At 44.4% G+C, this 24,258-nt stretch overlaps 1 protein-coding gene across 3 annotated transcripts in view; it reads left to right on the top strand.

The window, feature by feature from the left end:
• The window catches only part of RBM20 (RNA binding motif protein 20), a 154,037-nt gene that overhangs the window by 97,639 nt on the left and 32,140 nt on the right, over window positions 1-24,258 (top strand). For all 3 annotated transcript variants that reach the window (XM_029080497.1, XM_029080499.1, XM_029080498.1), the window contains exons 2-7: window positions 9,628-10,783; window positions 13,299-13,360; window positions 13,467-13,558; window positions 13,883-13,980; window positions 20,948-21,091; window positions 22,039-22,170. In XM_029080497.1, the coding sequence (XP_028936330.1) occupies window positions 9,628-10,783; window positions 13,299-13,360; window positions 13,467-13,558; window positions 13,883-13,980; window positions 20,948-21,091; window positions 22,039-22,170 (1,684 nt within the window). The remainder of the gene's footprint in view (window positions 1-9,627; window positions 10,784-13,298; window positions 13,361-13,466; window positions 13,559-13,882; window positions 13,981-20,947; window positions 21,092-22,038; window positions 22,171-24,258) is intronic.

Here is a 24,258-nt window from a genome sequence, read left to right as displayed (position 1 = left end):
ACTTCCAACAGCATGGAAAGCGAACAGGACATGGGTGTTGGGGGCAGAGCTGCTCTGGTTGGCCCTGCATCTTGATGAGGACCATGGCAGGCAAATACATCCACGACACGGCTGTGGAGCCACATTCCGCCAGCTGAAAGAGCTGAATCAGTGGGAATGCAGGCCTGCTCTTCCCCCATTCTCAGAGGTATTCCGAGGTCCCTTCAGGAGCAACAGTGGTGTTTGCCAACTGCAAATTCAGCCACCTGCTCCTGCTCTGGACAGCATTCGGGACCACACGGCAGTGAAGCCAGCTCTGCACACACACCTCTTAGAGCCCTCGAACCACCACTATGCCCTCTGTGGACTTGCCCTGTCCAGAGCCCCTGAGCAGACGGGCTTGTCTCTGGCTTTGGAGATGTAGCAGAGGGAAGCTCGGAGCCATAGAGGTGAGGAAAGAAGTCCATTTGGAAATAATTCAAACCTCAGTAGCTGCTCCAGTGCAGTTCCTGCTTTTTTACTAGTGTGGTTCATGGTTACTCCCAAGTCTGGCTAACTTGTGGTCCTTTCGTTTCAGAAGGAGAAGAAGTGGTATACTTTTCTCTTCTCCATCTCTAGCCTTGAACCATCTCCTTGAATGTATTTCCTTGTTTTTTAAAAAGAGGAAGATAGCGAATTCACCACAGAGTTGCCTTAACATTTGCAAATCCAGCTAAGCCACACTTTGAAATCCAGGTTCTGAATGTGGTTTTGCCACTGGAAGAAATGGAATTATAGATTTATGACCTATAGTCATATCCTTCTTCCTACAGTTCCATTGTTCTGTCCATGTGCTTTCTGCTGTGGAATGGAGGGGCAAAGAATGTTTTCAATATGCAAGAAACTACTGGATTTTTAATTTTTTTTTTAAAGTCAGGCGGTATGGAGAGTGGCTGATGGCTAACACAAAGCAGTCTCTGTTTTAGGGCTATAAAATGGAGAAATAAAGTGTTCTGGATGATGGAAGCAGCTTCCTGGGCACGGAGAGTTCACTGTTTTCTCAAACATGCTTGTCTTGTGTGGGCCTCTACAGACGTGCTGATCAGAGATTTCCCAGCTCACCAGCCTTGCTCGGCTGGAATCACCCAGGCCACACAAGTGGGTTTAGAATGTCCTTCTTTATAGATTAAAGTGGTCTGGAGAAGATAGTTTTATATGTGTCATAAGGAGCACGTCTCCACGTTTTTGCAGGGATACGTGTTGGATGTGCTTCGTCACTTGTAGGAGATACGTATCCACTAAGACAGTGGTGTAGATAATTTGCTGTAGGTGCATTTTCTTTATAGGTCATTCCTAATTAAATAGCATGTGGATTATCAATCATCTGTGCTGTAGACTTTACTGAACTGCTTAATGGAAATCTTAATGCAATTGCATGATAATCTAAACTCTGCTTAAAGAACAGAAAATTTATACACAATGGGTTTTTTATTTGTAGCATTTTAAACATTTCCCTCGAAGGTAAAAACATTTACAAACAGCTAGCTATTTACTATTTTCATCACTTAAACCAAAATCTCTATACGTCAAAGGAAAGCTCACCCCCCAAAATATCCAGGCCTTATAGTCATTAGATTGTCTTGCAAGCAGAAACCGAGATCCTGGTATCCATATTTGAAGAGGATGGTTTCCTGTAATACTCTTGCCCAAATTTACATCTTATTATATAGCATAAAATGACAGAAAGTGTTAAAACAGGTTATAAAGGCACTACCAAATAAATCACTGCAGCTGCTGTTAAATTCTGGGGTGCCTATTCTATTGAATGTCCTTTCAACCCTGTGGAATTAAACTGTGAGAAACAATTCTCATTTGGATCTCCTGAGTCTTGCTTCCTTTTGTGCAGATCCACTTACCTTCTAAGTTCTCTTTTTCTTCAAGGCTATTAGGTGCGTTTATTTCTGCTGATCCAATACATTATTTTTAAGCAAACCCGGTTTTATCAAATCCCGCCCCAGTGATATTGAGTCTTGCGTATGAATTTGTTGCAGCGTCATCCTTCAGTTCTAAGATGAGCCTAATGATGCTGAAAAGTGTGAGCGTTGTTGAGAGAGAATCTCATGCGCATTTGTACACTGCCTGTGAAAATACAGTAGTGTACCTTTTCTGTGTCTTTGCCGTTTGGAGTGAGCATTGCTTAGACACCACTGACAAGACATTCACTAGAGTATTTTTGCTGTCATGACGATGGTTTGTGCCGAGGCAACCGTACGCTTAGCTGGTCCCCATTCCCAATAGCACAAATTGCAAGATGGCTGGTAGGGAAAACTGTGTAGTCTGGGGTGAAGAAACAGGACATCTCTGAGACTTCAACAGCAACAGATACATCACTTTCTCATTATCCATTTTGTAAGCCATAATTAAGTAAGACCCTCAGAATGACTTGATGAGGGTCAAAACATCTTTTCCTTTGTATATGAATTAGGATGCTATCGGGAGACAGAATTCTTCTAGAGGATGTGATTAGCCTTCTCAGCATGCTCAATTGATTTATGGCCCAATCAGTCATATTTATCAAGTGTTTGCAGAGCACTGTACTAAGTGCTTGAGAGAGTACAATGTGACAGCATTAGTAGACACGTTCTCTCTCCACAGTGAGCTAACAGGCCCAAGCAACCTATTGTATTGCTCCCTGCCAGTTCACCTCTGTTGGAAGCAGCTTGGTGTAATGGGTAGAGCATGGGCCTGGGAGTCAGAAGGTCATGGGTTCTAATCCCTTGACTCTGCCACTTGTCTGCACTGTGACTTTGGACAAGTCACTTCACTTCTCTATACTTCAGTTACCTCACCTGTAAAATGGGAATTGAGACTGTGAGCCCTATGTGGGACAGGGACTGGATCCAACCCGATTTGCTTGTGTCCACCCCAGTGCTTAGTGCAGTGCCTGGCACCTGGTAAATGCTTAACAAATGCCATAATTATTATTATTAAACAGTGTGTTTACAGTATTCCCCCTCCCCCCACCCCTCCCCCCGAGTTAACCATTTTATCTTTTTCTTACTGAGATGAGCTGGGCTTTCTTTCCAGGCTGATCATTACCTATTGAGCACATGCTGCATACGGAGCTGTGTACTAAGTTCTTGAGAGAATGTAATAAAAGTCAGTCATGGTCCCTAACCTCTAGGAGTTTACAGTGTAATGGGGGAGAGCAACAGACAATAATTGTATGCATATAGTGGGACCAAGTGAGGAAACAGAGAGATGACTGGAAAGTGAATAGATAACTGCATAAATTGATAGATATAATTTTCTCAAGGTGGATATTGAGTTGGCAAGGCCTGGGGTGGTAGAAGGAAGACCTCAAGGAAGACCTCTGCTACACAAGGTTTTCCAAAGGGCTTTGGAGATCCTACCACTAGTTACTCCTGATCAAGTCAACCAATTTGGTAAATACTTGACTCAGAATCCTAAACAATAAATTCAGTCCATCAGTGGTATTTATTAAGTGTTTTCAATGTGCCAGGCACTGTAATAAGCTCTGGGGTAGATACAAAATAATCATGTTAAACACAGTCCCCATTCCTCATGGGGCACACAATCTTAATCCTCGTTTTATAGATGAGGTAACTAAGCACAGAGAGGTTAAGTGACTTGCTCAAGGTCACATAGCAGACAAGTGGTGGAGCCAAGATGACAACCCAGTTGCTCTGACTCCCAGGCCCGTGCTCTTTCCAATAGGCCACACTGCTTCTCCATCAGATGAAACATAAATTGGTAAGACTGGGGAGAGATAGTCTGATCATACATCCTGGTTTTGCCAGGCAGTTCCGGTTTGTACACTGCCCAGACAAGTGAAAAAAAAATGTAAAAATGCCCTGTAGTCAAACCAGACTGGTTAACCTACTGGCAACGATCCCTGGCCATTCTTGCTCAGTGTTAATACTTGGACTCTTATGTCTGGATAGAGCGTACTCAGTTTGGAGAACACTCCGTGATGCTTGTTGTAGGACATAGACCGTGACACGCCCATTGTGTGCCCCCTTGCACGGTTATCAAGAACTGGTGTGGCAGGCAGGCATGCTTGAGAGGGGGTCCCAATGTCCTGCTTGCTAGTAGAACAGGATTACCGTCAGCCTAGTTTTCAAAAACATTACCATGGAATAAGCAGGAAGGACTGGGAGAACTATCATCTCATTTGTTTTTTGAGTAGAACATTCCACGAAAGTGACGCACATCTCCTAATGAAACATTTGCCAGTCTGAACTGAGTCCGATTCTCCCCCCAGACAGAGACACTTTGCAGTATTCAAGAGTTACAGCAAATCACAGTAAAATCCACTGATTTTCAGATGGATTTTCCCTCGATTGTAATTTTTGGGCTCCACATTAATAGAAATGCTGGAACAGGAACCAGACTGTTTGGCCGTGGCATGGCAGATTCATTCCAATGGATGGGTCACTTATGCAATTGAACCTTTATATGTTGACTGTACCCGCAAAGGCTTGCAAGTTGAAAATATTTACTGTTTTCAGGCAGGTACATTAATCCATGTAGATGGACCACTGTGGTCCAAGATAATGGGAGAAGAATGCAGGAAAGGGAGAACAACCCAGAAACAGATGAGAGAAAGAAGCACATTTGCAGAGACAGGAGAGGGAAAGAGACATAGTTGCAGAGATGGAAGAGGGAAAGAGACACAGGTGGAGAGACGGGAGAGGGAAGGAGACAGGTGCAGAGACAAGAGAGAAGGACACAGGTACAAAGAAAGGAGTGAGAAAGACACAAGATGCAGGGACAGGAGAGACTTGGGTGGAGACAGGAGAAGGGACACAGTTTCAGTGACCGGACAAAGACAGGAGAGACACACACAGATGCAGAGACAGGAGTGAGAGAGATGCCCATAGATGTAGAAATAGGAGAGAGACACAGAGACCCAGACATACACCCCACTCACACTTCCTTTCACACACGCCATCTCAATTCACCCAGATGATCTTTCCCTCAGACTGGGACAGCAGCAGCAGCCACCACCGCCTCATCAGACTGGGGCCGGAGCAAGAAGCTCAACTGCCAAAAATGGGGGAGGGGCACATCAGCTGCTGCTTTCTCCCGCTTCCCTGCCTGCGGCCAGCTGTCCCGACTGACTTCAGGCAACCTCACAAGGGGTCACGAGTTTGACCCTCCCTTCCCCCCCGTCCATCTCCCTCAGTAGCATCTCTGGCTGCTTCTTTTTAATCTCTCCAACTCTTTCCCTCACTTGCAAGGAGAGGAGAGGTGATGGTGCTGGTGCTGGTTAACTACAGTTTCCAAAGGAAGGTCAGGACCTCCAAGCAGACCAAAAAGCGTCAGAAATTGAGTTGGAAGGAAGGTCAAAGGAGAAAATGAGTTAAAAGAGGGAAGGGGAAGGGCCGAAAGGGAGAAGAAGAAAAGAGGAAAATCAGGGGAGTGAGGGGGAGATAGGGCAAGGTGGGGGGAATCTTGCTTCTTATCCCTCCTCGTCAGCTCACTTCTACCTGGACCCAGCAGTTTGAGTGCTACCAGTTCTGCTGTGAGCCATCCTGGTCCTCTATGGTGACCCAGCTCAGTGTTCAGAACCTTAACCTAGCAGATAAAGCACAGGTTTAGGATTCAGAAGGACCTGGGTTCTAATTCCGGCTCCACCATTTGGTTGCTGTGTGACCTTGGGCAAGATACTTCATTTCTCTGTGCCTCGCTTCCTTCATCTGTAAAATAGGATTAAGACTGTGAGCCTTGTGTGGGACAGGGATTGGGTCCAACCTGTTTTGCTTTTTTCTACCCAACACTACCACATTAATCCAAGCACTTATAGTATCCCACCTTGACTGACCTCTTGACTGACCTCCCTGCCTCCTGTCTCTCCCCACTCCAGTCCCTACTTTATTCTGCTGCCTGGATCATTTTTCTATAAAACAATTCCATCCATGTTTCCCCACTCCTGGAGAACCCCCAATGGTTGCCCAACCACCTCCGCATCAAACGGAAACTCCTTACCATTGACTTTAAAGCACTCCGTCATCTTGCCCCCTCCTAACCTACCTCCCTGATTTCCTACTACATCTCAGCTTACATACTCTCTTCCTTTAATGCTGACCTGCTCATTGAGCCTCAGTCTTATCTATCTCACCACTGACCTCTCACCCACGTCCTGCCTCTGGCCTAGTACTCCTTCCCCCTTCTTATCTGACAGATCACTCTCCCCACCTTCAAAGCCTTATTAAATCACACATCCTCCAGAGACTTTACCCTACAAAGCCCTCATTTCCTCTTCTCCCATTCCCTCTTGTGTTGCCCTTGCATTTGAATTTGCACCCTTTATTCAGCTCACCCTCAGGCCCACAGCACTTATGCACATATCTGTAATTTATATTAATATCCATCTCCCCCTCTAGGCTATAAGCTCTGTGTGGGCAGGGACCGCATCCACCAACTCGGTTATAAGGTACTCTCCTAAGTACTTAGTGCAGTACTCTATACACAGTACTTGCTCAACAAATAAGATTGATAGATATTTTGAGACCTGGATCATTCTTCTAAAATGTCATTCACCACAATCTCTCCCCTTCTCAAAAATTTCCGTTGACTAACCATTTCCCTCCACATCAAGCAAAAACTCATGACTGTTGACTTCAAGGCTGTACGCCAGCACTCTCCATTTTACATTTAGGCTCTCTTCACCTACCACTCCTCAGTCTATACTTTTCACTCTTTCCTAGCTCCCCTCCTAAGTTTTCCTTGCCCTCTTTCATCTCATCCACCTCCAACCCTCGTTCATGCTGCTCCCCTGCCCTGGACAACACCTCTCCCTTGCCAAATCTGCCAAAATTTAGCCTTCTCCACTTCATAGCACCACTGTAATCTCACATCTTCTAACAAGCCTTCCCCAGTTAATTTCCAACTCTTCAAGTCGTTTTACTTCACAGCCACCTCTAGAGCATATGAAATTATTTATGCCCATCCTCAGCGTTTGATCATATAAGTATATTCAATAGTACATTCAATTGTTTATTTTATTCCACTGTAAACTTTTTATGCCTATCTCTCCCATTAGAGTGTAAACTCCTTGGGGGCAGGGAAAGTCATGTGCTTATGTTGTATTTCCCAATTGCTCAGTACAGTGCATGTTCCCCAGTGGGTGATCAGTAATCAGTCAATCAATCCGTGGTATTTATTGAGTGCTCAATGTGCGCAGAGCACTGTATTAAGTGCTTGGGAGAGTACGATTATAATAGAGTTGGTAGTCACAATACCTGCCCTCAAGGAGTTTACAATCTAGTGAGGGAGACAGACATTAAAATAAACTACAACTAGAGGAAGTGGCAGAGTATAAAGATAAGCACATAAGTGCTGTGGGGCTGAGGGTGGGCTGATAATTGTATTTATTGAGTGCTTACTGTGCGTGGAGCACGCTCCTAAGTGTTTGGGAAAGTAGAGTATAACAGAGTAGGTAGACACATTCTCTGCCCACAGCGAGTTTACAGTCTTGATAGGGAGACTAAGATTAGACCCATGTTCATAGAACACACAGAGGGAGGGTGAATAGGGTGGGGAAAAGAGTCTCCCATCAGGAACAGTGGATGAACCTCGCTCCCAAGACTTCAGAACCTGAGCATTTACTTGAAGGAGTTGATTGCAGTGATAGTGGCTTTCCCAGGGTCACTTACAAATTGTCCCTACCAGTGGTGTTCCCCCTCGGACTCAGAGTACAGTAGATGGATACAACGCTTTTGTTCTTTCCCAAGCTCTTAAATTCAATGATTTACACAGAGTTAATGCTCAATCAATACTGTTAGTTGATGGATTGATGAGTAGGAGGACAGGAATGCAGAGGGTGGTTTTTTTTGGGGGGGGGGGAGTGTTATATGCAGGACTTATTTTGGGACAGAATGACCACAGTATAATGGCAATGCTCTGTGCTAGTGCCATGACCTAGGAAGTAACCTCCATTGTCTTGGCCACCCAAATTAGTCAGCTGTTCTTCAGGATTCCTGCCATGTTTATCCATTTCATGCAGTGGCCCAGGTGGCTTTTTGATAAAACACTATTTGTATTTATTGAGCATCATCTACTGTATGCAGATCATTCTACATCTGTCAGAAACCTTCATGGCTGTTGGCATAGTCCCAGTAGACATTTCCCTATTTGCAGAGTTGGAACTAAAACTCAGCTCTCCTGATTCATAGCCATGTTCTTTCCACTGGACCAACAGCATGACTGTCCATAAATCACACTGATTGACTATAGTGGGAAGACACACAATCAATGCAGAATAATGATGTCTTTAAAGCCTCTGGCTTCCTACCTTTCACATATTCCTCAGGGAGTTATAATAGTAATAATAATTGTGGTGTTTGTTAGTGCTTACTACGTGCCAGGCACTGTTCTAAACTCTGGGATGGATACAGGTAATCAGGTTGGACCCAATCCACGCCCCACTTGGGGCTCTCAGTCTTAATCCCCATTTTGCAGATATGGGGACCAAGGGCACTGAGAAGTTAAGTGACTTGCCTACAGTCACAAAGCTGACAAGTGGCGGAGCCGGGACTAGATCCAGGTCCTTCTGATTCCCAGACCTGTGCTCTATCCACTAGTTGAGAAACCGACCTGGGGCTTTCATATTTTAAGATGATTTTGTTAGTATATTGTATTTATTGGGTGCTTTAGAGTGGCTGAATAGAGCCATATGTGATTCTTAGTCCTTTTCACACTGAAGAGATGGATATGTTGCTTTCCTTCTTATTCTTGTGAACGGAAATAACTTTTCTCCTAGTCCAGAGTTTCACATATCTGGGTTGAAAAGTCAGCACTTTTTTTTCCAAAAAACAGTCCACAGGCAAAGATCAGGCAAGAACCAGTGGTCATTCTTGGGTTACGAGGCAGTTCTTGGAAAAAAGAAAACCACACCCTTATTTACCTTGGTTATAGAAACCATACTGGTTCCGTATTAGCACCTTGTTAGGAAAAACAGGGTGTTTCTGAACCAGGGAGCAAAGATTGGACTGGGTTTTGGATTTGACTTGTGTGTACTGCTCTTTCCAAATCAGTCACTGAATATTGGCCAGGCCAGCCTCAGCTTCTTTTCACATTCTGTTCAGATTACTCAGCCAGCACCTTTCAAGCCTCAGAGGCCAAAGCAAAAACAGCGTCAGGCACTGCAAACATCAAACATGACAACACTTTAAGGGACAGCCTTAAAGGGAGTTCAGTTTCCCACGTCAGCTCGATGGTTTCCCTTGCCCCATACCTGACCAACTGGAGAGAGATTAAGGTTATTTTGATTCAACAGGAAAGCTCCAGGGGAAGAGCTACCTAGGGAATCCGAGTCATTTACTGGTCCTGGGTTATGTCTTTGGGGTGATTGAGTTGATGAAAAATGGTGGATTAGGTTTACGGTCAAATGATGAGAATCTCACTTCCTGTTTCTCATTGGTTCAATGATTCCTACAACCCAGTACTCTCCAAGAACACATCTACCATATTTGGGGGCTTTTAAACTCATTTTAAGAGCAAAAATGATGATCTGGATTGGGGCTTTGGTCCTGGGGGCAAGTTATTTTCTTAGCATGCTGTGGAACAGAGAGAATGGAAAGGAAACTGTGGCTAAGCCAATTTAGAAGCAGTGTGTTCATGTAAACTTGTTTCTTATTGCAGTGCTGCCAAACTCCTGGACAAAAATCCATTCTCTATCAGCACCCCGAACCCCCTGCTTCCGTCTCCTGCGAGCCTCCAGCTCGCCCAGCTGCAAGCCCAGCTCACACTCCACCGGCTCAAATTGGCCCAAACGGCGGTCACGAGCAACACTGCGGCCGCTACGGTGCTGAACCAGGTTCTTTCCAAAGTGGCCATGTCCCAACCGCTGTTCAACCAGCTGAGGCCCCCGGCGGTGCTCAGTGCTGCCCAGGGGCACGCTGGCACGCCCCAGCACCCACCGGGGATGCCCAGTGCCCAGTTCCCACCGGGAGGGATCGCCTTCCCCTCTGCCGGCCAGGCCGGGCCGCCCCAGGGCCCCGGGTTGGGGCCGGGTCAGTCCCCCGGCACCTTGATGATGCACCCTTTCATCGCACAACCCCCTCCCCAGCCAGCTGTCATCCTGGGCCTTGGAAAGGGGGTCCCTTCCCCGACGGCGGTGGCCGCAGGGTATTACGACTATGGCAAGCCCGGGGCCCCTCAGGTATATGCCTCAGAGGCAGAGCCCGGGAGCCAGCCAAGCTTTCTGCCCAGTTCGGCCCCAACCCCTGGAGGGGCCAACTATGAGGGCCATTACAGTCATGCAGGACATCTTAAGCCAGGCGGCCAAACCACATTTCAGAAGGACTTCTACGGACTAAACCCCCAAGAGCAGCACGTGCCAAGAGGACAATCCTTGGGCTTTTCTGGTGACCAGCATGTGACCGCTCACCCGCCTGGGAACCAGAAAGTAGAACCAGCCTCAGTCCCCCTCGGGGCCGGCACAAACAGCCACTGGGAAAGCCCCCAAGGCTTCCCCGGCCAAAGCAAGGGCGACCTCGTGGCCGGCTCTGGCCTGTGGCCCCCGCCCACCAGCCAGCCCTACGAGATCAGAAACGAGCTTTACGACCCCGAGGAGCCGACCCCCGACACCAAATTCGGCCCCGGGGGGCCCGGCCCTTTCGGCAGGCTCAGCGACGGCCAGACGGGCTTCGGCGGTCCCCGGATGCGGCAGCCCGAGGAACAAGGCCAGAGCCTCCCGGCCCTGCAGCCCCAGGACCTCAACGACCTCCACGGCGTCACGCCCCTTCACCTGCCACACGTCTGCAGCGTCTGCGACAAGAAAGTCTTTGATCTGAAGGTGAGTCGGAGACAGGCGGAGGACCCCGACGTCAGCCGTTAGTGCCCAGTCCCTCTGGTAATGCTGGTGACGTGGTCATGGCGTAGTGGATAGAGCACGGGCCTGGGAGTCAGAAGGACATAGGTTCTAATTCTGGCTCTGCCACTTGTCTGCTCTGTGGCCTTGTGCAAGTCGCTTCACTTCTCTGTGTCTCAGTTATCTCATCTGTAAAATAAGAATTAAGATTGTGAGCCGTATGTGGGACAGGGACCATGTCCAACTGATTTGCTTTATCCACCCCAGTGCTCAGTACAGGGCCTGGCAGATAGTAAGTGCCTAACAAATACCATTATTATTATTATTATTACTAGGTGCCAAGCATTATGCTAAGCATTAGGTTTGATACAATATCAGACTGGACATGGTCCCTATCCCGCATGAGGCTCCCAGGCTGAGAGGCCGCTGCCTTCTACGGGACAGCAGGTTTGAGCCCCTGGAGTGGAGACATGCTGAGAGAAGGGAGAGGATTTTGTTAACTGAATTTTCCCATCTATCTTGTTACCCTGTTTTTGAAATTCATTCATGCATTCATTCAGTCGTATTTTTTGAGCGCTTTCTGTGTGCAGAGCACTGTACTAAGTGCTTGGAAAGTACAATTCAGCAACAGAGAGAGACAATCCCTGCCCCCAGGGGGCCCACAGTCTAGAAGGGGGGAGACAGACATCAAAACAAGTAATCAGGCATCAATAGCATCAATATAAATAAATAGAATTATAGATTGCACATCAGAATTTTAGATCACCCTCAGGAAATGGACATTTTCCTGAGAAAAGCATTGAGCAGAATAATAATAATAATTGCAGTCTTACTGGTAGTATGTAGGTAGTAAAACTATGTATTTGCCAACCACTGTGCTAAACTGGGGTAGAAGCAAAGCAATTAGTTCAGAGGTCCTCTATAACCTCCCCCAGTGCAGCGGGGGGCAAGTTTGTGTTGGAAAAGTTCTTCGAATCACCAAAAACTAAGGTGTCAGCTGAGAAGTTTGATCACTCAACAAAACTAAGCCCTCGGCTCATTTTTTTTAACCTTTGGTTTTCTCAGTCCATGTGCACTTTTCTCCTTTGAAAATTAGTTATTCATTGCCTGCTGTTCCTTGCTTAATTTACCAGTTCAAATTCTTCCATTTGTGTCATGTGTTAAATCCTTTAGCATTTTCCTTGTAACAGCCAGGAAGATGTTGTACAATATCCCAGAGTAAAAGCCGAACTCAGAGCCAGAGACGGGGAAGTGGAGGGAGAGCAGGGAACTTGTCCTGGGCTCTGCATGACACGGGGCTTTATCCAGGCCTAGGACCCTGGGTCCTGCTCTAGTCAGTGGTATGGGACCTCTTCCAGCCATAAAGCAGAGCTAGTAAACAGCTCCGGGACTGCTACTGCTGCTCCGCTCTCAAATTGCTCGGTCTCCAGGGCTCCCATCACGACCCATTTGCCCCTACCTCAGAGGGTGCTGCCAGGGGGCACCACTGGATCCTGGCCATGGCACTGTATGTGGGGAGGTGGCAGCCTGAAGCCAGCTGCGCTGCTGCCCCGGACCCTGGAGCATTTGGGCCTGTCAGATCCTTGACTCCATCTTCATCTTCCTCTGATTGGGATCATCCAACATCATCACGGTAGATCTCTGCCCCTGGACCGAGCCTTGGAAAATAACTCGTGTGTCTTCTTCCATCTTCAGCTATTTTTGCTGAAAATACCCTCTCTCGTTGACACTGATAAAGCAGTCTTTACTGGCAAACGAAAATGCCAAGTAAAAGCATCAAGGAGCTGTGATGGAAATTACAATTCTAGTAGCTCCGTTAAGGAAAGGCAGTTCAGAACTGTCTCATTCATATACATGTCCAATACCTTAACTACATTTAAAGTAGCCATCTCTGGAGAAGAAAGATGGAATAATTGATTAGTCCCAGTTCAGCCTTTGCTTCTTTCTCTGCTGACTTTTCTCCATCTCTGTACACCGGTGTCTGTGCCAATCTATGAGATTGGTGACTTGATATGTGAGCGTGTGATGTGTGTTTTTCTTCAGATCCATGAGGGTAAACCAAGCTCTATTTGGAATGGAAGGGAAATTTGATGTCTAGCACAATTGGGTCTCTAAGCCCAGGCAGTTGAAGGTGGAGGCTCAGAGGGCAGAGAGGGATGATGAAGAGGCAAGAACAGGGAAAAAGAAGAGAGGGATTGAGAGAACAAGGGGTTTTGAAACAGAGGAAGTGGACTTGCTGAAAGGAAGAGAGCTTGGGGGATTCATGACCACAGTGACCACAAATTGGGAGGGACCACAGTAGGAGCTCAATAATTACGCTGATTGATTGAATGATTGAGTTGAGTGGGCAGAGTAGGGAGAAGCAAGCCTCAGATAAAGTGCGTTTTTATCTAGCCTGGCCCCTTGGATTTTTCAGTCGCAGCTTTTGCTCTCTCTCCCTGCCCTCAGTATTTGCTGTGATTGATCACCTTTGGTTTTTCATCTTCTCCTTCTGATTTAGGACTGGGAGCATCATATTAAGGGGAAACTGCACACCCAAAAATGCATCGTCTTTACTGAAAAGTTAAGTAGTGGCTCTGGGAGCTGATCTCTTTGGTGTCTCAAATCATTGTATTTCAAGTGTAAGCAGTGAAGTTCCTCCTCTTTGTCCCTCTCATTCCTTTTCCAGCATGGGTGTCCGGTGTATTGTGGGGGCAGCAGAAGGAACATTACGCACCTCTCCAAACAGCACAACTGTCTATAACTCTCCTGGCAACGAAGGTGAATAATCCCCTGCATGTGAGTGAATAGATGGCCAAAGTAACACGGGGCAGAAGTTTGATTTGTGAATAAACATTACGTGATATGTTCCATCATTAAAGCTTCCCGCGCAGTTCCACTCTCGCCAAAGTCTTGAAACACCGACTGAAACGAGCAAACCTGTCAGAATTTTAATGTTTTTTTAAGATTTATGTCCCTGTTGTTGGTATTTGTCGATAGAGGCCTGGAGAATAATTGTCTTTCGATTAGGTATGCCCAGGTGATTACGATTTAAATGCAGTTAATAACTAGGTTTTCATTAGGTGTGTGTGATTTGTTGTTTAGATTATACCACCAATATTGGATCTGCTTACACTCCAGCTCCCACAAGGCCCTTTGCTCAGTCAAGCCCTGCATTCCCTTCCACTTCTTCTGGGACAAATGTGAGTACATAAGCGTTGTTCATTCTCATTCACATATCACGTATTTGATATTGCTCGTCTGGGATAGTGCGGGACAATTCGCTTCTGGCCTGTCTAATCAGTAACTGCAGTGCAAATCCTCCACTTGAATGGTCGGTCTCTTTGCAGTGTGGAGGGAAACTGGGGTTGGGGGAAATGTCCCCTGTCAAAAGAACAAAGCTAGTTTCTTCAAACCAGAGAACATAAAAAAAAGTCATTGCTGTTAATCAGAAAATATGCTTTCTGCATTCTTAGCAACAAGAAAAAATCAAATTTTTATGGTTCTCAATTGTTTTTTTCTCTTGTGCCTAAATAGGTATAAGCAAATTACCCAGAAACCAGCCAGATTCAAAAGAAAAAATGTATTTTAAAGCTCGGACTAATATTAAAAGCTAGATGATGTATTGATAGGTCTACATAAGGCCCATTTTAGAGTATTGCTTATTGCCAGAAAATTATTTGTGTCCCCTTTTGTCACACTTCCAGCCTTTTTTCTACACCCACACACCTCAGTCCCCCGCTTCCCTCATTGCCTTTTCTTGGCTCTATCTCCCTTTCTCCCCTCTGGCTGTTCCAACTCCCTCCTTTGCACTCCCTCACTTGCTACTCACTCTCCTCATGCATCCCCATGCTTCCCATGGCTTCCCTCTTTTCTGCCCCGCTCACTCATAAAATGAATGGACTATAAAAGTCAAGAATGAAACAAAAAACATTTCATGCATAGGCAAGGAACGTGTACTTTCCCAAGTTTTTAATAAGTGATCTGCACACAGTAAACAATAAATATGATTGATTGATAGATATTTGACAGCAAATGACCATTTTCAAAAACTGTCTTTTAAGCAACCATCTTTTGTCTTATTAGACTGTAAACTTCCTGAGGTCAGTTTGTCCCACCAGTTTGGGTATCCAATAATTGTTCCTAGTGTAAGAGAGTGGCGTCCCACTCTCGAGTAAAGGGATATGAGTCCACAGTAATCAGTTTAAATTAGCGGCGACCCGAGAACAGTACTCTAGCATATGGTCCCTAACCCCGGAAATTTAGGGAGTTTGGCAGGACAGTGGAAATGTAGGCAGTCTCTCCAGTTTGTAGGCAGCCTCTTCCTTTCTGACCATGTTTATGAGAAGAACATTTTTCTGGGGGAGGAGAGACACACACACCCCCATCCAGGAGAACAGCCTCTTCAATTCATCCTACTCCCCTTCCCCTTCTCCTTCCCACACACCTCACTCAATCTCGTTGATTCACAGCTGTAATATGCTTAGTGGCCTGAAAGGCCAGAGCATCTGGCCTAATCCAAATTTGGAGGAGTTGATGGGCATGATGAATTACAGTAATAAGCCTTTTGGGCTTTAATGTACTTGATTACTCTGGTTGGCTTTTGTGGATTCTTAGAAGGGTGTTGTGAAGTGCTCGGGGCTGGGAATAGTGATGCTAACATTACTGACCGACTTAAGATCCTATTACACTCTGGACCAAAGAGAGGCTGAGGAAGCCATTGAGCACCCTGCTGAATGCCTGGCTTGTACTGTTGATTTAACTCTTGACTCAATTTAAGTGATTATTGCGTAGTTAAGCAGATAGAAGTTTATAATATGTGTTTGGGCTGTGCCCAGTGGGGTTAGGCTATACCATTGTACGTGTCCTTCCTACCATGAAAAATCCCCTAGTCCTTTAACCAATCCTAAATCCTCTTCCAACTTTCAAACTCTACTTGTAGCTTATTTTTTTGTGTGAATCTTTCCCAGATTAACCTCCTCCGACTCCAGTCTTTCCAAACCATCAATCTCCACTTCAGTAACCTCTAAGCACTTTAATTTACTTCTGTAGGCTTTTTATTTCTTCTGTTTGTGTTCTTCCATAGGTAATGCATTTCATGTTTTATTTTCCTGTGCCTTTATGTTTATTCTCTAAGCTCCTTGAAAACAACAGGGCAAGTTTGATGTGAGGGCTTTTGGGGCTGCAGCCCTAGGCTCTGGTTGGTGGCAGGAGGGGTGACCAGATGCTCCTCCTGGAGATGCACGACTACAATCATGGCTTTCCAGACCCTACCAACATAATCACCATTTGGAATATAATGAAGATAGTGCCTAAAATCGACCTGCAGCCCCCACCACATGGCCCTTCCAGCTGACTCGGATGCAGCAGATGCATACTGACCTATTAAAATTTCTCAGCTCTGTAAAGGAGGAGGGAGCTAATGAAGGTGGGGGTTGGCCTCACCCAGGAGGGTGAGTCTTGTTTTTTCTGCAGCTCCCCACAGGACCTAGTGTCTTGTTAAGTACTGTGTGCAGAGTGGATCCTTGGTCTTTGTCTCCAAGTGGAGCAGTTGAGACTGACTGGATCACAGGGCAGCTTGAGAGAAAGGGAAGTAGGTCCTCCCAGGACTGAGAAGCCTTCTCTATGGCCTTGCCTCTGGAATCGGGGCCCTTTCTTATGGGGCTGGGGATTCTTTGATCAATCTTTTCCGTCATTTACTTTCAACCCTGATACAAACGGTTGACGTTCATCCACTGTGGAGAAATAGTCACATTGCCTCTTTGGGCTAACCTTGAACTCCTGGTATGGTATGCCTTGAGGTAAAATAGGAAATCTCCTTCTCTCTTTTGGGAATGGTTCCTGTTTCTTTTTTTGCAGCCAAGAAACCCAGAAATCCAGCAATTGACCAAAAGAAAAACTTATCTCCTCTATCGTATTCAGGAAAGTTGAAGTTAGGCTTGACTTTGAGCTTCAAGAATCTCTCTCTTTGCCTTAAATAAGGTTCTATCCTGTTGAGTATTCTTAAAACTATCTTTCTTCCCCACCTCGGTGTTTCTTTTGTTAAAATTCCTGATGGGATTATTTCATTGTCATTGTTATCATCACCAACATCATTAGTTACTTTTTTAAGGACATATGGACTCTCTCGAACTTCCCACTGAAAGAATGGTCCTGAGACTAATATACAAATTATGTGAACCTGGGTAAGTCACTTAACTTCTCTGAGCTTCAGTAACCACATCCGTAAAATGGAGATTAAGATTGGGAGTTACATATGGGACATAGATTGTGACTAATCTGATTACCTTAGTACAGTGTCTGGCACATAGTAAGCACTCTACAGATACCACTAAAAAAACCCCAGAAGGTTTGTCAAGAACCATCGTGGCATTTATTATCTGGAAATGCCTAAATACCTACAAAATAATGCATTTTATTGAAATGGAGGCAGGAGGGGGAAGTTTCCTTCCTTTTCTCCAGCAGTAGTAATAGTATCTATTAAGCTCTTACTGTGGGCAGAGTACTGTGCTAAACACTGGGAAAGACTATGCAGGTGGGAATTAGACATAGTCCCTGTCTCTCAACTACACTGATTATTTTTTAAATGCAGCTTTGTTTTAGTTCTCTGAGTGTGCTCATGATCATGCAGTTTACCTCTTCCTTTTCATAGATGTCTCTTTAACTGTGTCCCCAGTTCTGTCTTTCCCTGATTGAGCCTCTGCTGTACTGGACTATTTTTCCACTGCAGTTCTCTTTAGGCTTTATTAGCTCTGGTGTAATGCCTTCCTTTGTGTAGGGAGGGGAAGCTGGGGACAGCTATTTTGTCCAGAACTCCGGATTAGTGGGGATTAAGGTATGGAAACTTTATGTATTAAATGTATGGCTGATAGTGTCAATCTTTCTCAGGTATTGAAGCCCCAATCTCACTCCAGCTGTTCTCTGAGAATCATCACTCTGTGAATAAGCGTGCACGTCAGTTGCCTTCCATGTTAACAGATTGTTGCTCTTCCTGGAGAACATTTGTAGTTGGCATTCCATTCTCAAACAGGGAAAAAAGGGTATTTTCTCTTGAACATTCTCTGAATGTGAATACAGGTTAAATGGACTACACTACAGTATTTCTTATAGAGGGAATCTAAAATTCCTTGGAATACTAAACCCATTCTTCATTGGTTGTCATCGGGAATTTTCACTTAGTAAAAGTGGCATTGGGTCGAATCTCTTGGGAATGTCATACCCATTCGTTTCCAGCTTTGGCTTGGAGAGTAATCAAAATTATGTTAAACAGGTTGAGGCAATTTGCATATTGCCTTTCATCAGCGGGACTGAGGAGACTTGAAATATTTTGCAGTATTCCTTTCCTCAGGAATATTCTCATTTAGTCAAGCGATGCCATGTGACAAAACAGCAGGGCAGCTATACTTGGCTCCACAAGTCATGATGAACAGAGGAATCAGGTTTCTGGAAGGGGCTGCCTATGCATTCTTCGGCTGTAAATAGCTTTATATGTCTACAGAAGGCACATACCGCATGACTGCCACTCATCCCTGTAAAGCTGCCTTTCGGTTTTCACAGCTCTGTGATGTTTACTTAGCACCTGGTTCCTTCTTATCTGACTCCTTTTGTGCTATACCTAGCTAATTTTTTTCCTCTTGATCCAGCTTTTCAGATTGTTTACATCTTCAAGTGACTTCGAGAATTGTACATTTGTACTGTAAATATGGGGAAACTGAGGCAGAGAACAGCAGACTGACTTACATAAAGTGAGTTAGGGCCCAAATCAGGATTAGGGTTGAATGAATGTGTACTTCCAGGGACATTCTGAATCTTATCCTGCAATCCTCCATATGTTTTGGATTTTTGCCTTTGTTTTCAGTACCACACATGGCATCTATGTTAAAATCAAAGTAGTGTGTCCTAGTGGATAGAGCACATAACTGGGAGTCAGAATGACCTGGGTTCTAATTCCAGCTCTTCCATGAGTCTGCTGTGTGGCCCTGTGACCTTGGGCAAGTCACTTCTCTCTGCCTCAGTTACCCCCTCTGTCAAATGGGGATTAACACTGGGAGTCCCATGTGGCACATGGACTGTGACCAATCTAATTATCTTGTAGCTACCCCAGCGTGCCTGACACAGAGTAAGCACTTAACAGATATCGTAAAAAAAAAAAAACCCATCCTGTGCATATAAAGCAGCCATGATTTGGGTAGGCAGTGAAACAGGACCCCCAGGGTCAGCATATTAAAAACAGATTCATTCATTCAGTGGTATTTATTGAGTGCCCACTTTATGGGGCAATGACTCCTCAGCCCTTGAGCTGGACTCCCTGACTTGCTCATTCCAAATCTCTATTGAGACCTGAGAGTTTCCCTTTAGAGATGAAATGATCCAAAATGGGGGATTTCTGGCCTGTTATCTCTTTGAAGCCTTGTCCCTCTCCCAGTCCTCGTTGCCCCCTACAATCCCAGCCCCTATTTCACCCCTGGGTTCATAAGGCAAAAACGGGCACCTCTGGTCTTACACCTTAAAAGAGAACTCTCCAGATGATGAATTAGCAATGGAATCAAAGGCAGTCTATCTGCCAAGATGCCTATCTCCACACCCCAGAGCTGCTGTTCCCCAGAAATGTAAAGTGCCAGTATGTTCAGCCTGAGAAGCATAATTCTTGTATATATGATTTGTATTTACCTCAGTTTGTTAGGCTGACATTGCAGCTGCAACTGTAGAAAGCAAACAGAGAATGCAAGTATTGAGGAACCAAGGAATGCATTTAAATAGAGAAAATATGCTCCTTGTGGGCAGGGATTGTACTATGTTGTCCTCTCCCAAATGCTTAGTATGGGTTTTACACACAGTAAACACTCAATAACTACCACTGATTGAGAAGTTTTAGACAGTCGTTCATTTTGTTCCCTTTCCTATAGCTGTCTTAGCTGTGAAATTGACGCCAGGCTTTTGAGTTAATGGTAAATGTGAGGATGTTTGTTTTGCGGAGGTTCAACTTCCAGCCAGTCAGTCAGCTGTTGAACAATTAATGCCTTAATAAAAATCCCTTGGGTTTTCCTGTCGCTCTACCGAAAAACAAAAAAAAAGCAGTGACACAGCCTCCATTGACTCTTCAGTCTCTAGGCAACCTGGTAAGCAAAAAACTATAAAATAAGTACTTTAGGGCATGCCTATTCTCTTTCATTTCCTCTGCAAAAAGTCAAAACACAAAGAGGACTCCAAACTCCAGACAGGATGTTTTGGTAATGAAAATCCAAATAACAATCCCAACCGTAATTTTCAGTTTGTTAACTCACACTCCAAGCCGCAAATTCCCAGGAACTCTGGGGAGTTGGCTCTTGCAAGGTCTATGGATTTGCATTTTTCTTTGAACTGTTCACCATATTTAAGGGCAGAGTGTCTTTCCTCAGGTTATAAATATGAATTGGCAAAATGGTAGTGCTCATGGGCTCTTTAAAGCCCTTCACTTATTTATCCCCTGACAACTATACAGACTATCCTTAGGTAGGTTCAATTTCATCCATCTCACAGCATATGTAGAAACTTCTCTGAATCGAAGAGTATAATGCCTCCTTTCCATTTACAGGTGGAAATGTCAGAGATCTGCCATAGCATTGCAGTCTCTTTTCCTCTTCCTAGAAACAGTTATTGCTAGGTGAGCATTTGATCAGTGCTAGCATCCAAAATTCATTCCAAGGAAGAAAATCCCTGGTGAACAGTCCAAGTGAAGAGAAGGGATAAAAAGTTTTATTAATTGAATTACAACTTGTCTGTCCCTGCACATTAATATCTAAATACTACAGAGGCTGCTCCAGCTCCCTCTCCATTTCTATTATTATTATTACTACTAATAATAATGGTGGTATTTAAGTGCTCAGGGAGTTTGCAATGTAGTGAGGGAGACAGACATAAAAGTATATTACAAATAGGATGAATAAAGTATATGAGATAAGAACATAAATGCTAAGAGGTTGTGAATACTTAAGTACAATGTTGGTGTGAAAGTACTGGGGAGTTGGTGGAATATAAAATGGGGAGGTTAGAAATTAATTGGGGAAGGCCTCCTGGAGGAGACATGATTTCTATTGCCACAAGAGAAGTGATTCTAATATTGATTCTTGAGAGGCACAGGGGAAGAGCTAAAGAATGGCACTTCCATATGTTTGCCTCGATTCTTCTCAGTATCCACAGAGGAAAGTCACCGCTGGCCGTGTAGTTCACATCTGCAATCTCCCTGAAGGAAGCTGCACCGAGAATGATGTCATTAACTTGGGACTTCCCTTTGGAAAAGTAACCAATTACATCCTCATGAAGTCTACCAATCAGGTACCTGGCTTGATTTAGCTTTTACCTTTCATTTCTGCTGCTGTCAATACTTCCATACTCTTCTAGACTGTACTGAATATTCTATAGCATGAAAAATCATAGTTGTATAGCTAAAAATCAGACCATGATGGCCTCGGCTTCCTGAATCTGTTGGACTGGGCATAGAACCGATCAGAACTGTGCAGAATCAGATTTTCTAGATTATGTGTTCAAAGTCTCCACTAATAGAACCGAGGGAGGGACAATAAGGTAGGATATGTGCGAGGTAATGAATGGAAATCATACTGTCCCCCTTGAGAATTTAAGTAATTAATTATAGTATTTGTTAAACACTTTCTATGTGTAAAGCTTTATTGTAAACTCTGGGGTAGATACAAGTTAGGTTGGACACAGCCCCTGTCCCACATGACAGTCATGACATATGACACACATATGAATAGGAATTTACTAAAACTCACAAGGCTTCTGGGTATTACCTGCCTCATATTCAGAGACAAAGTAGAAATTAGAGAGCTTGGATTCAGAAAAATCCTGCTTCTAATTCTAAATCGAGTGAGATTGTCTTAGAATGCTTGTATATGCATCAGAATGCTTAACTCGGAGCCTCCTTACCACATCATTATTTTTCTTATTCTAACGGAGGCAGACAGTTCTCAGAGAATGTACATTCATAGTTAGAGACCCCAGAATCAGCTGCGAACTTTCATGAACTGATAATCAAGGTTCTGCTCTAGGGCCCAGAAGTTTTAAAGATTTGCAAAAAGTTCCTGAAGGAGTTCACAGAAGTACTGAAGGAAAATGTAGGAGTCCTAAGCCCCCAATCCTTACCCTTACTTCCCTAAATGGAATGGAATAAACATATTCATTATGGAGCCCAAAATCTGTTTTCATAAGTAATTATGTAACATGTTTATATCAGGTAATATAATGCATTTCTCCTCTGTTAGGCCTTTCTGGAGATGGCATACACTGAAGCAGCCCAGGCTATGGTACAGTACTACCAAGAAAAGTCTGCTGTGATAAATGATGAGAAATTGCTCATTCGGATGTCCAAAAGATACAAAGAACTCCAACTGAAGGTAAAAAGGGAAAAAGGGAACTATGACTATATCACGTAGGTCAGGAACTTGTTCTGCAAAGCATATAACAAGTTTTCAATTCGGTTAAAGTCATGAAACAGAGCCCTAAGTATTTTCTGGTTATGTGCCAAATTGCCTTGCACTTACTGTGTGCAAGAAGTCAAAGATTTAGGTCTGCGAGTGTTTTTTTTTAACAATTTTATCTTTAAAACTCTTCAATTTTATCTTTAAAACTCTCTTCCTCAGCAATTTAGTTTGAGACAAAGTAATATATTTTTCTGATTGATGAAAGCTAATTGCTTGACTTGACTGCATTTAAATTATTTCACAAATTCCATGCTCACCACTATTCAAAAAAAAGTTATGGCATTCTCCCAATACTTTACCTCAAACTAGAACTGAATTTCAACATTAAATTCTCATCAATTGATGGGAGATGGCATATTATTCTAAATTGTTATTAGTAGTAACTAGAAATAGAATAATACGGTGTGGGAATTTTTTTTTCAGTTAATCAAAAAACTGCCATATGTAAATTATTCAGACAGTGAGATGCAGACATTCACTTTGACAAAAAGCCAGATCACTAAGGGCAAGATGTATTTGGGGGCATCTAAATAATCTGGATAATGTGTATGTGTAGGCTCAGCCCCTAGCTTGAATATTTTATTCATTCATTCAATAGTATTTATTGAGTGCTTACTATGTGCAGAGCACTGTACTAAGCGCTTGGAATGAACAAGTCGGCAACAGAGACAGTCCCTGCCATTTGATGGGTTTAGGAGATGACCCATTTGGAAATTGAGAGGGGTCTAAATACACCACAGGGGAATTCCCTAGTTCAGGGAAAAGAGAAGAACAGCATGATGTATATGCCTCCACAAGTGATTCTCACTACTTGGTTCCATAATTCATGGTAAGAATAATAATTTCTGATGCGTTCATTGTGCGGTTAGAAGTGGACCAACTCAGGTGGTGAACCCTGTTGGAATTCATCGTTCCAAATGCTAAGCATGTTTATCTGGGAAAATCCTTCCCAGTGTGGTGCCTGCTTCAGCTAGAGTGTTCCCTTCAAGGGCTTTGAGACTCCACAACCATGAGGTTGTTTCACCAGCCCTATTAGGGAAGGGAACAAAGTCATGGAAATCACTCCAGTGGTAGAATCATGCCCACTGGAACCAGTCTCCAGACCTGCCCCACTAGCTTGTCCCAAATAGGACTCACCCAGTATCGCTATTACATTGGGCACTGGAAGAGGGCACTTACTCTCTTCCCATCATCCTCAAGGAATATTCACAGAGATGTAGGATAGAGCCCATTCTCCCCAGGAGAGTCAGTCTCAACAAGAATAATTCTGAGCCCAATTAACCCTAATTTTGAGGGATGTATGGCTCTGAAGGAAGCAACAATGTTATAAGCACCCACAAATGGCGCACCACTCAGGCTATGGGAGATATAAATCATTGAGCATTTGGACAGCCCCTGACTCTTAAGGAGATTACAGCATATAGCAGCAGCATGGTGCAATGGATAGAGCACAAGCCTGGAAGTCAGAAGGACCTGGGTTCTAATCCTAGATCCACCACTTCTCAGCTGAGTGACCTTGGGAAAGTCTCTTAGCTTCTTTGTGCCTCAGTTACCTCCTCTGCAAAGTGGGAATTAAGACTGTGAGCCCCATATGGGTTAGGGATTGTGTCCAACCTGATTAGCCTTGTATCTACCCCAGAACGTGGATCAGTGCTTGACACAAAGTAAGCGCTTAACAAATACCACCACATAGGATTTCTTCCACTCTTCCCATAACAGATTTGAAACTGCAGCCAGGCCCGGCAGAGCACTACTGAACCCTCTCTGAAGCAATTCTATGTGTCCAAATGCCTGAAGGCTTTCATTATCCCACCTCTCACACCCCCAGATTGTAGGTAAATGAAAGGCGGGTATTTATATTATAGTTTACAGATGGCCAAAGTGAGGCCCAGAGAGTGAAGGGATTTATCCTGAGTCACCAGCCAGGTAGTGGCAGGAGCTAGGGCTCAAATTCACTGGCCAGCATCCCTGATCTGATAAGCCCTCCCCTCAATCGCCCTG

Source organism: Ornithorhynchus anatinus, chromosome 16, assembly GCF_004115215.2.
Source record: "Ornithorhynchus anatinus isolate Pmale09 chromosome 16, mOrnAna1.pri.v4, whole genome shotgun sequence".
NCBI lineage: Eukaryota > Metazoa > Chordata > Mammalia > Monotremata > Ornithorhynchidae > Ornithorhynchus > Ornithorhynchus anatinus.
The sequence above is the reverse complement of the archived record's forward strand: the minus strand, read 5'-3'. Positions and strand labels throughout refer to the sequence as shown.